The sequence below is a fragment of the Equus asinus genome, chromosome 12, assembly GCF_041296235.1.
Source record: "Equus asinus isolate D_3611 breed Donkey chromosome 12, EquAss-T2T_v2, whole genome shotgun sequence".
NCBI lineage: Eukaryota > Metazoa > Chordata > Mammalia > Perissodactyla > Equidae > Equus > Equus asinus.
The window spans coordinates 68,819,971-68,833,003 of NC_091801.1; the positions used below are offsets into that span (position 1 = coordinate 68,819,971).

At 46.3% G+C, this 13,033-nt stretch overlaps 1 protein-coding gene across 5 annotated transcripts in view; it reads left to right on the forward strand.

Annotated features, from left to right (window-relative positions):
* The window catches only part of FER1L6 (fer-1 like family member 6), a 159,025-nt gene that overhangs the window by 91,449 nt on the left and 54,543 nt on the right, over positions 1–13,033 (forward strand). For all 5 annotated transcript variants that reach the window (XM_070481554.1, XM_070481556.1, XM_070481557.1 and 2 more), the window contains 2 exons: positions 4,091–4,268; positions 8,696–8,820. In XM_070481554.1, the coding sequence (XP_070337655.1) occupies positions 4,091–4,268; positions 8,696–8,820 (303 nt within the window). The remainder of the gene's footprint in view (positions 1–4,090; positions 4,269–8,695; positions 8,821–13,033) is intronic.

A 13,033-nucleotide genomic window follows, 5' to 3' on the forward strand; every position in this document is an offset into this window, starting at 1 on the left:
TAACAGTAAATCTGTAACTGCAAGCAGGGTTTCATGGTCCCTGGTTCCATGATTTTTCTTTTTCTCTAATTTAAATCTATTGGTAATGCTACTAAAAATGCTGGAACGAAATTAGACCTAATTGACCAGCCAAAAAAGCAAGAGTTCTCCCTTTTCAGTCTCATCCCCTTTCCCTAGTGGCTGAAGTGGGGAACAGCATGTTCATTACCAAAGAGAAACTCATCCTGTGGGAGGAGCTGGGTGCACTTAGAGCCCAGACAGAGGGTGGTGCTTGATCTTCCTTTTCTTTTCTGCTTGAGTCACCTCTCTGTGCCAAGTCTGCCCCGGTAGACTCCAGAGGCCCCTTCTCAGTCTCGTCTCCACCTCTATCCTATCCTCTGCTCCACACCGGAGTCTAGTCTCTTATTCTCCAACCTCCAGTTTTCCATCCAGCTTTCCCTCGGATGCAGTAGAAAGTGGTGGCTGAAAGACACCCTTCTGGGTCTTACCACAAAATGAAACCTCCACGAAGCAAACAACCCTTCCTCTGACTAATATTGATTGACCAACTTCAGCACAATTTGTGTGAATTACCTTTCTCTCCTTTTTATGGTTTGCCAAGATTTCCTCTTCCTTCTAAGCCAGCTGGCATTCCTGAGGACCCTGGAGGGGGGTGGATGGGGCATGAGAGACGCTAAGACTGTAGCATTTTGTCTCAGACAATTTTTATACTTTGATGATCATAGATTTTTGATGCACTTTTGCATTTTTTAATTATTATTATTATTTTTTCCTACCTTACCATGCTACTCTCAAAAGGAAAGAAGTTGCTGTGGTTGGTCAGATTTGAGGAGTACATGAGAAAGACAGGAGAATGGGGAAGAGAAGGAGGCAGGGGAAGACATACCCAGGCTGGAAGTGCAAGTGAAACTAAAAATGGGATGCTGTTTCTGAAAGCACCTAGCAAGGTGCTCAATAATGCCGTGTGAGTTCCAACATGGACACTTGAGTGAGAGGCTCTGCGTTGTCTTGCAAGCAGTTTCAGTTTGTGTGTTTTTAAAAAGATGTGTAAGCTGCAAACTCAGGATTATAGCAGTGTCCTCATATAACATTGTCACAAGATGTTAGCTGAGTTTTTGGTTCTAACCATCAATTCACACACCCATGTTGTTTTCATAGCAGTAGAAATGAATGATGTTTTTTGTTGTTGTTTTTGTTTTTGCTTTACTTTAAGAAGCAAAGGATATCAGATCTGCTTGGGACAATGCAGCATCGTTAGTTAAGTTTCACTACTTCAGTTCTTAAAACTGTGGTCCGCAGACCAGCAGGATCAGCACCAACAGGGAGAAAGGCAGAATCTCAAACTCTACCCCAGACCTATTGAATCAGAATTTACATTTTAACCAGATGCCCAGGCCGTTCACATGCACTGACACACACATCAGTGTGTGAGGAGCGCTGGCTAAGAGTCTGGGCTCTGGAGCCAGGGTGAGCAGAGTTGAGTCTTGGCTCTATCCCTGCCTCGCTCTGTGATGTTGGACTATTGCTTAACCTCTCTGAACCTCCTTTGCTTCATCTTTAAAATGCACATAATAAAAGTATTTATTTTATAGTCATCATGAAGATGAATGATAGCCTGTGGCTTGCTTTTTTTTTAGAGATACAATGCAGTTTTTGTCTTTGTTTTGTTTTATGTTTTTAGGAAGATTGGCCCTGAGCTAACATCTGTTGCCAATCTTCCTCTTTTTATTTTTTTCTCCCCAAAGCCCCAGTACATAGTGTATATCCTAGTTGTAGGTCATTCTAGTTCTTCTGCATGGGCTGCCACCACAGCATGGCTTGATGAGCGGTGCGTAGGTCCATGCCCAGGATCTGAACTGGCGAACCCTGGGCTGCTGAAGTGGAGTGCACGAACTTAACTCCTCAGCCACAGGGGGGGCCCCGTTGTTAATAGTATGCAAGCAACAGGACATTCTGTGTGAGGGAGGAACATGAGGGCAGAGCCTGGGACAATACAGTGCTCACCATGTGTAAAATATTATTATTAGAAAAATAAATACATAATTTGACAAGTATTTACCGAGTTCTTCCTGGGTGCCAAGGGCTTTTTTAGGTATTGGGGGCATCACTGTGAACAGACATAAAAATCCCGGCCTTTGTGAATTGGTGTCCTGGTGATGTCTACAAATGGCAGAGGGATTGCTTTTATTACAACAAAATAACTTTAGGCTTTCAACAAACGTTTGTTTTATGGAACAAGTGCTAAATGCATTTAGCTCTTATTATTATCATTATAGAAGTGATGAATTGAGGATTATTTGTCTTGCCATAGTTTTAAAAATTCTGAGTTGCAGAGTGGTTGTTTTTACCAACAATAAAATGAACTTTTTCTTTTTAATGCTGAATAAGTAATGGCATTCCACTCCCCAAAGAATACAATCCAGACTCCTCCACAGAACCGGCAGGATTCTTCAGCCCCGTCGGCGTCAGTCTCTGCCCCAGCTCTTTCTTTTCTGAAAGCTATTAGCACATCCGTTGCTGGCACAGAGTAAGCACTCAGTAAACGTTAACCCATTTAACCACTGTTGCTGCCCCTGCATCTTTGTCCACACACTGCCCTGTTCCTGGGATGCCTTCTCTACTGGTCCAACTCCAGAGTACCGATCAAAGCCCAGCTAAATATTTGAATCTTCAAGAAAAGATGGAAATACCTGCTGTTACTTCTCTTCCCCCTCAGCATTTTCTCTCTTCCGCTTGACTTTGCATGCGAGTAAGTGAATGCAAGTCAGCTTCCTCGTCTGGACGTGAGCTCTTGGGTGCGGGGCTGGGTCTGTGTCTTGGTCCTTGTGAAGCCCTCCTGGCCCCACCCCCTCAGCAAGGCCTAGCGACACTTGTTGTAGCTGCTGAATTGAGTTGCTCAAAATCCATTTAGCGAACCCACAACGCAAGATGGAAAGGTGAACAGCTGTGCTTAATTTTGGTTCAGGGGCTCTCCGTGGGTGCCTTGGAAGTTGTCAGAGCAAGCTGTAGCCTCTTGCAGTAGGATTTTGTGATTCTCTCTGGAAAAGAAGTGGTGCAGAAGAGAGGGGAAAATACTGGTAAGAAATGCTAAGAAATGCTAAGAAGAGGCACTTAAAAGAGTCAACAAAATCTGGAGAGGTAGCCACTCGCAGAATGAAGGCCTTGCTAGCAACCCTGAACGCAGCCAGGTCTGGGGCCTGGGACTCCTTGGATGGGAGCAAGGGTTCCCTTAATTCTGGTGGTGGAGAAATAAAGGAACCACGCTGCATTGAGTTGTGTCCTTAACACCTTGAGAACACGTGCACCCACATGCATACGTATGCATGTGCTCACACACCACACACACTAATACACGTAAACACACAAATTCGAACAAGCAAAAACCTCGATACAAATCCGAGTACATTAAAGGAGAGAATGCAGGGTAGTAAGGGAATTTGCAACACGCTGCATGAGGAAGGGGTGAGGGAGCTAGAGATGTTTAGTTAGGAAGAAAGAACATGGCAGGGCACGTAGGTTCCTTCAAGCTCCTGTGGGCCTGACCTGTGAAAGAAGCATTTGAATTCTTCTGAGTGAAGCAATGAGGTAGAGGCTGTGGCTGGAACTCCAGGCAGTTGGAAGTTCTGGGAAGGGAGATTTCAACTCAGTGCGGGAAGAGGCAAGCTGTGGGGGTTCAGAGTCCCGAGTCTAGATTGAGAATCCTCTCTCCTGAGTTCAAGTCCTGACTCCGTCCCTTAAAAGCTGAATGATCATAGGGAACTTATTTAACCTCTCTGAGCCTGAGTTTCCTCATCTATAAAACAGGGCCCATAACCATACCTACCTGTTAGGGTTAAATGATCCAGGGCTCAGAAGTGCTTAGCACAGTGCCTGTTTAAGATTCAGGCCCCACTAACCCTGGATCTGCCTCTGGAATTGTGCATCGTGGCAACTGGCGTCATTGCTCTCATTTTGGTATAAGGTAAGCTCCTGAGAACCACTCTCTGAACACACTCCCAGGTGTGTCCCCAGGAAGGACCTCTTGTCTCAAAGAGTGAGGCCCATAATCACTCCTACTAATGAGGTGGTCTTCCTTGTAACCCTTCCCCAGCTTCCTGGAAAACGGCCGGCTGGTTGGTCAGTGCAAGCAAAAGTTGATGTATACCTCTGGCTGGGCTCCACCAAACACTCAAGTGCCATTTTGGACAACTTGCCAGCAGGCTACGAAGCAGAAATGTCCTCCAAAGTGGCTGGTGCCAATCAACCCCCAGCCAACCTGCTCTACCAAGGTATGATGCCCACTGGGCAAAGAGGGTCATTGGCTTCTGAGAAAACAGTGAGGAGGGTGGCATGTGTGAATTGTTTGCACATCATTTTAGGATCAACTTATTTGCTTTCTTTGAATATAGTTTCTAAATTTTCTTCCTTATCTTCCAATGTCCTATCTAAAAAGAATAAAGTGAAGTCATTAAACACACCTGGAATAAAAATTCGTATTTTTCTGTTAATGGAAAGAGAACAATTTGAGTTTCTTTGTAGGCAGACTATGTAGGTTAAGTTTGCATTTTTAGCAAAAGATGTCTTTTAAAGAAACATCAGTAAGTTCTTGTGCTGAAATGACCTCTGAAATTAAAGCAGGTTTTCCTTTTACATGGCTTTGGGGTTTTGACCCATAAACAGCAGGCAGTTACCTTTCCTGGTAATGACCCAAAGGAAACTGGTAGCATTGAGGTCACTCATGTTTCTCTAGCTTGCTTCTTGACCTGGCTGCTTTTAGAAATTCAGCATACTTTATGTAATCCTTTCTCCTATGTAGATGTTTTCGATGAGGGCCATCGTGTTTATATTTTCATATAATTCTGATTTTTATTATATGTAGTAATGCGTTACAGTTGCATTTTGCTTTCTGTTTCCAAGTGGCTTCAATTTGCAGGATCTCCTGCTGCTGAATTCAGATAGAGTAGACTGCAGATTACCTTTACGTTGTCTGAAGTTGAGTTTTGAATTGAGTGTATTGGAAACACTGAAGAACTGCTTACACACCCAGGTTTCCTGTGTTGCACAAGGCTCCTGGGATGTTGGTTGACCTTGACTGCCCGTGGAATCTAACCGGCTCAATGGTTAGAAAAAACAAGGTTCTAGAGATAGTTATCCAATGGCGCAGCTCATGGTTGATATGCCCAAGGTCAATGCATAAGAGCAAGGAAAGCTCAGCCTTGTCTTTTTAGAAAATGCATAGCTCCTCATGTGCCGAGCATTGTGCCCTATATTCTATACATAAGATTTATTTCTCACATCAACCTGGGTGGCTTCTTCATTTTATAGATGGAGAAAGGATGTATCAGAGATGCTTAGAAACTGCCCAAGATCACACAGTTAGTAAATGATGGAGCAAACCATCTCCAGACCCTGCTTTATCTCCACTGCTTTCCATCCTGTCTTTAGAGAGTTTCATCTTTGGATGAAAAATACCCACATCAAGTTATCTTTGTATTTCTGTAGACACTGTCTCTAGAGACCTAAGGTCCACGGATGTATTTGCTGTCCCAGCTACTAACAATTCAGAGGAGAGCAAAGACTCTTTCCAAAGCTCTCTGATCCTCTGCAGCATGTTGTTTTCATGCAGTGACCTAATAAACTTCCTCCGCTATGCGCTGACACTGATGGCTTTGGCTGCCTTCCACACCTACTGGAGAATTTTGTTTCTTCAGTCATTTTGTGCTTCAGAAAATCTCCATTCAATAATTATTTTGCACCTACATATGGCAGGTACAGTGGGAAGACTAGCGGGGGATGTGGAGTTGAGTGAGAGGTGATCCGGCCCTCAAGTGGGGGCAACTAGACATGTGTCTAATAACCACAAGTGCAAAGTGAGCCTTACCACAAATGACCGGCCACGAAAGTGTGAGAGTAAAGAGGAAGCTGACTTGATTAGTCTAAGGAACAGAGCTGGTAAGACTCTAGGTTTCAGAAAATCAAAAATTTAGACTAAGTAAATAGCGCCCCCTGGAGTTGTGCAGCATACCGCCTGTGTGTCTGCAATTGGGACCTCTGCTAAAATTCTGGGTTTGGTCAATTCAGGGGCAGCTGGTTCTCAGGGGATGAGCCATGCCCAAGTTCACTCCCAGCTGCGGAATTTCCCAAACTAAACCGCATGTTAAGGAACATGTGGGCTCTCTCTAGACATAGACTCCGTCAAGAAATTCCTAAACCTTCTACTGAACAGTCCATTGTTTGTGGTCGCCATATTAAGGCTCTCTCTCGTCAGCAAGTCCCAGTCTGTCCACTTCAGGGTGTTTTTGGTGTACGTGGAGGTGAGGATGGGGGAGGACTTGGAATTGAGGCTGAAGAATCACTTCTCTGGCTCCCCTACTTGATCAGAGCTTTAAGCACTTTGTGCTTGAAGCAGCTGGACTTAATTCAGGAGTGTGCAGATTTCAAGTTTTTAAATCCTTTGCAGGCTCAGAATGGGAACTGCTGTGGTTGCTGCATTCTCAGGCTCCACATTGGTCCCCATGTAGGCAGACAGTGGCACGGGGTAGAAGGATGGAAACACGTGCAGGCATGATGACAGACAGTCAAGTAAGGAGCTATCTTTGGCACCCGCTTCCTTCACTGCCCCTGCTCGCCCTGCTGGTCAGGAGCCAAGTCCTGTAGCACCCACGGCTGGAATGTCTCTCTCTTCCCCTCCTCATTTCAATTTCTTCCACAACTGCATGGGATCTGGCCCTAAAACTTCCCACCTGGATGGGCAGTGTGATCTGCTTGTTGATCCTCCTGCAGCATCTCTTCTGTCCGTTGCATGCTTGACTCACAGTTTCATTCCCCTGAAGCTTTGCTCGAATATCATCAGCTCCTGGGCACAGACCTTCAAGAGGTCCCCATTACCTGTTCAATTCAGGCCTCAAAGACCCACAGCAATGTGACCACAACTTTCTGGGACCTCATACTCTGGCCAAACTAGACTCATCCTGTCCCCTACGTGGCCTGGCATTTTTGTCCTCATCTTAACTTACCCCGCTCCAGCCACTTGGAAAGCTCTCCACAGCCCTGCTCACCCCATTGCTGCTTGTCAAATGCTGCCACCCTTTAGGGCTCTGCTCAAAGGGCAGTGCCACCTCCCCTAGAGTCTGCCCCTTTTTATTTGAACATGCTTTGGCGAATGTGAATTTTCCTTTTGTGTGCACTTATTTTCGTTTTACATAAGTAGTATTGTTATGCATCTCATGCTGTTTTGTCCTTTTCTATTAAGCTCTGTATTGTTGAGAGCCACCTATTTTGCTCTGTACACCTCTAATCCATTGCTTCTAACTGCTATACCAAGTTCCCTAATGTTCTTCCTGTCCACTCCCTGAGGGACACCCAGGTTGCCCCCAGCTGTCCACCATTACAGGCCACATTGTAATGAGCAATAGTGACAGCCACACCAGCATCTTCACACCACTTTTAAAGTTCTTCCCATGTGTCAGGCACCCGTCTTAGTCCTTCAATCCCCTACAATCCCCTACGAGGAACTATTATTACCTCCATTTTACAGATGAGGAAACAAAGGCACAGAGAGAGTTAGGAACTTATATGAGTCCCCATATGGACCTGGGTGCTATAAGCCTATGAGTGGCATTGCAGCGGGGCACAAGGTATTTGTACCCTTAATTGAACTGAGTAGAGCTAGTCAAGTTGGTGTGCAAGAGTTCCTGTATCCCAGTCCCATGTCAACACAAAAACACGGATACACTAAACATGGTACAATAGTCACCTTTGGGAGAGACGAGGAATGGGGATGAGTAAAGGGGTAACGGGGAGCAAGTCAATAGGACAAACAAGAGGGGCCTTGTTCATAAAGTCCCATGAGCCAACGAATAAAGGAATATGATTAACTCAAGTCTGTCTTGGGATTCCCCCACTGAATCCTGGTCTGCCTCCACCAGGGGCCCTCTCTCTGTGTCCCATCCCATCAAACAGATGTGCTCGCTCTTGCCTTCAACTCCCCATCTCCTCTGCCTGTATCTCTCACAGGACACTTAGCTCTGTGATTAAGATGCTTGTCTTATCTTCTGCCCTCTCCCTGGCCCTCCCCAAGACAGGGGGCTGTCTCAGCTACTTCAGAATCCTTAGAGACCAGAACTGTATCCAGTACGCAGCTGGAGCTCAAAATGACATTGGCTGGCTGAATGGATGTATGGATGCATAAATGATTCAAGCTTCTATTGAATTTATTGAAGCAAAAACTATTTGTGGAGCAGCCCCTTTCACCCATGAACACACACACACTCATGCCAGCAGAAACAGAGAATTACTAGGAAGTTAAATGTGGTATTTTAGAAAGAAAAGGTGATTTTGGCATCTGATAGAAATGAAATCCAGGCTCTGGCATTGGTTAGCTCTGCAAACTTGGAAAAGTCTTTTAGCCTTTTTGTGAGCCATTTCCCTCGTCTAGAAAATGGAGATAATTATATCTGTTTCACAGGGTTGTTAGGAAGATTAAAAATCCACAATGTGGTGAAAGCACAAGGAGACTGCCTGGCCCCGAAACTCCCATCAACGTGACCTCTCCGCCTTCTCCCCCGCTGCCATCTCAGGCTCGGAGGTGGCGGTGCCGTGCTCTCCTTGTCTGTCTCTGGATACACCTGCAGACGCACATTGCCCACAGACACCCATTCACACACTGTTCTGGAACAGCCCGCTAACGCCTGCCCCTCTCCATATCCATCCACAGACAGGCATGTCTTCCAGCTGAGAGCGCACATGTACCAAGCCCGGGGCCTCATCGCGGCTGACAGCAACGGACTTTCAGACCCCTTTGCCAAGGTCACGTTCCTTTCCCACTGCCAGACCACGAAGGTAACCGGGGAAGCCCCTCCGCCATCTTCCCGCAGCTCACAGCTGATCCTCAGCACAGCCCAGAAGGAAAGAACAGGGGCTTGTTGCAAATAGCTGTGTCTCTGGGTGTGTAGGTGTTTCAGACTCAAAAGCATGTGTGCAAGGAAGGACCGACACGGGGAAGGTCTGTTATTCCAATGTGATCCATTGTCCTGAAGCCAAGAGAGCAAGCACCCGAGATCAAGAAGAGTGGGAGGGAAAGAGAGATGAGGAGGAAAGGCAGAACCTGGCTCCTAGAACGCCTGCGGCAGTGCTGGGCACAGGGCCATGTTCAGTGGGGAAGGAATGAACCACACAACAGCACACAGACAGCCCGCATGAGGCTGAGGATGCCATCTTTACTGAGGGGGCTTCGTGGGGAGGAAAGTTTTCCAGCTTTGTGGTCAGGAAGTCCTAGACTTTGCACTGTCACAGCTGGGAGACTTTGCACACTTTCAACACCTCTGTAATTCAGTGTCTCCCACTGGAAAATACTATTCCTAACAGATGTTGTGGGATTAATGGAGACGGAGCTATACCCGTTTCCTCTGTGCTTTCTCCCTTTCCTGCACCCTGAGTGCTGAAATGTGAAAAGGGCTCCTAATTAGCAAAAGTCCCTGAGGCTGCCCTTCTCATTAGATTGTGTTCTCTAAGGATTTATGCTGTTCTCTGAGGATTCGCTGTTCCGAGAGGGAAGCTCAGGAAAGGATTTGCCTGTCTCTGAGAGTTCAGACAAAGAGGACACAAAGAAACCTGAGGTTCCGTTCTAGCTCATCCACTTTCTAGCTGCATTTACTCACTAAACCTCAGTCTGTCATCTTAAGATAGGGCTGTTGTGAAGAAGTGAAAAGTTAAATGTATAGGGTGATCAATGAATGGTGGCCAATACATTGGCTCATGTGATGAGGGCTGACATTTCTCTCCAAAGTGACGCCCGTGACCTGGGAGATTACGTTTTGATTCGTGACATGTAGACCAAGATCATAATGTGAACCAGTATCTGGTCCATCTCTCCAGCACCTGCTGGGTTCCAGGGAAACAGGGGGAGGTGGGGACCAGCCCCTGCCCCTGCATCACATATGATCTGGGTGTGGAGGTAGGCTGTCGTCTGGACAGACAATTAGCTATGCTGTGATAGACCCCATAGTGATGGGCCTCCCAGAGGCACGTGGAGGGCTCAGATGGATTATCTCTGTCTAGGAGGGAAGTGGAGCGAGATCTCAGAAGGAAAGTGACTCCATCCTCACTTAGTAAATGAGCATGAAAACAAGAAGACTCGAGGCTTCTTTCTCCTTCCTGCTTTGAGAGGTAGAACCTAGCTTGGTGATTAGGAGGGTGGACTCTGGAGCTGTATTGCCCAGGTTCAAATCTGAGCTCCTCCGTTTATTGGCTGTGTGATGCTCAGCAAAACCCTCTTTGTCCTCAATTTCTTCATCTGTAAAACAGGGATGATGGTATTGCATATATCTCCAGAGGGTAAAACACCCAGGACAGCACCTTGCTTAGAACAGCTTCTATGTGACTGCTTGTTATTACTGTCACCGAGGCTGGCCACCAGAAGCAAGGGGCATTCTGGAGGGTGGACCCCTGGGGTCCTCCCCCGCCTGCCACAGCTGTGGAATTCCAGCCCTTAGAGGTGATCTCAGGGCCCTGGGTGTGCCGGGGGGCTGAGCGAGCTCACTGGGCTGCCATGTGATTATCCTTCTATTTTGCATCTCCATACAGTATCTTCATTTGATTTAGACCCATATCTCAAAGGAAGAGGTGACGTTGTTTATCAAAGAATCATTTGAAAGGCACAACAGGCTCTGTTGAGCCCTAGACTTTGCCTTCATACTTTTGAACCAAGCACCTAATTCTTGTTAATAATAGTAGCTGTCATTTATTAAAGGCTCCCCACGTGCCAGGCATGATGCTAAGCCCTGAGTATGCATTGTTTGCTACATCTCACTGCAGTCCAAGGGTGGATGCTGTTAGCGTCCCCATTCTGCAGATGAGAAGGGTCAGGCCTAGAGATGATTTAAGCAGAAGATGGTGGAGCCAAGATGGATACCCAGGTTGGTCCAATTCCAAAGTCACCTGGCTTAACTACTACCCTGCTTCCATTTTGGTAAGAAAGTGTTGCAGTTTCCCTCTCCCGTTTCAGTGTTGTGCTGCCTCAGAGGGACTGGTCTGCGTGTGACATGGCCCCCTCTCACACTCTTCATGATGGGGAAGCTGAGCCTGGGAACCCCTGCAGTCATAGGTGAGCTCTGCCGGTCATCTGGTAGCGCTCATCTGAACTGACCGCATGGAGCTCAGGGGGAACAGTCTCTGAAGGGCTTGTCCTGCAAACCAATCCCCTATAAAGTGACTTAATGGCCTGAAATATTTCAGAAGGAGAACCCAGTTGTTCCAGACGTCACTGAGGATGCGGGACTTAGAAATTCTTTGGCAATGGAAGGATAAAGGAAAAGGTAGACAGCTCCCAAAGAGAAAGGCTTTGGCAATAGAATGGGAGAGGGACTAAGTGGCACAGAGGGAGCCTTAGAGGAGAAGGGGAGGCTGTTAAAGGATGGAGAATATGGAACTGAGATTTCACACAGTCATGTTGATGCTGAGTCCTGAGAACATGGATGGTCTCTTGTTAGACACAAGTACCCCAGTGCACCAAGACTGGCACATGGTAGGTTTCAGTAAATGTTTACTTGCTTGTAAAAAAGTGTGCACAGGGTGGAGTGGAGTTGGGGGCGGAGGGGAGGCGCTACAAGCACTTATTAAGCAGCAGCTGTGTGCCAGACACTTAATATGCTTTATCTCAGAAAATGGTCATAACAATTCTACAAGGTAGGTGCTAACCCCATTGAAATGAGTAAAACTATGGTTCAGAGAGGTTAAATCATCTGCCCAAGTTAGACATAAGGCAGGGGATGAAACTAGGGTTCCATTCTAGGGGTTTCTGATTCTAAAGCTATGTCCCAACCATGGAATCTCACTCCTTCTTCAAAATGGCAGCTAAGTGTTACCAGAGACTCCAAGCAATGCCATTTAACATGATTATAATGCATAACTCCTTAAGGAAGCCCTGAAAAAATGAGGCTAGTGTGGGCACCTTTGTAGAAAAGTAGAAGAATGTATTTTTTTTTTTTTTAAAGATTTTTTTTTTTTATTTTTTCCTTTTTCTCCCCAAAGCCCCCCGGTACATAGTTGTGTATTCTTCGTTGTGGGTTCCTCTAGTTGTGTCATGTGGGACGCTGCCTCAGCGTGGTCTGACGAGCAGTGCCATGTCCGCGCCCAGGATTCGAACCGACGAAACACTGGTCCGCCTGCAGCAGAGCGCACGAACTTAACCACTCGGCCACGGGGCTAGCCCCGAAGAATGTATTTTTGTTTGGTTGAACGTTTTAATACCTCTTCAAGGTGGCTGCACGGTCCTTTTACTCTTGGGAACAACTCTGAGGACAGGCCAATACCCACTCATTCATTCATGCAAGTAACTGTTTAGCACCTGCTCATTTATTAAAAGCTCACAGGATGCTGTGTTAGTGCCTAATGCCGTGCCTGGGACATTGTGGGTCCTGAATAAACATGTGTTGAATGAATGAATGAATGAATGCTGGCCTCTGGAATCTCATCAAGTGGCATTTACGGCCCAAAGTGCCAAGGAAGCCATTAAAATATCTCTATAGGAAAGATGCTGTGAGCATCAAAAATTGCTTTGGTGCCACACTGTTGGGTGCATGCTATAAAAGAGATCACATTTCTATTTTAAAAGCAACGGAAGAACACCTGGTTCTTTGCGATGTCGGTCATCAACGCAGGGTAACTTGGCACTGCAGCTCCATAACTACCCTTCATAGGTTGGTTGAAGCCGTTCTTTTCTTGTTTAAAAAGTTAAGATTTTCTCTGAAATGTTATGTCAAAAACCTCACTGTGTCTGAGGCATAAAATACTCTAAAAGCAGGGCCAGCCCAGTGGTGCAGCGGTTAAGCTCGCATATTCCACTTTGGCGGCCTGGGGTTCGCTGGTTCGGATTCTGGGCGCGGACCTACCCACTGCTTATCAAACCATGCTGTGGCAGGCGTCCCACATATAAAGTAGAGGAAGATGGGCACAGATGTTAGCTCAGGGCCAGTCTTCCTCAGCAAAAAGAGGAGGATTGGCAGCAGATGTTAGCTCAAGGGTAATCTTCCTCAAAAAAAAAAAAAAAAACCCC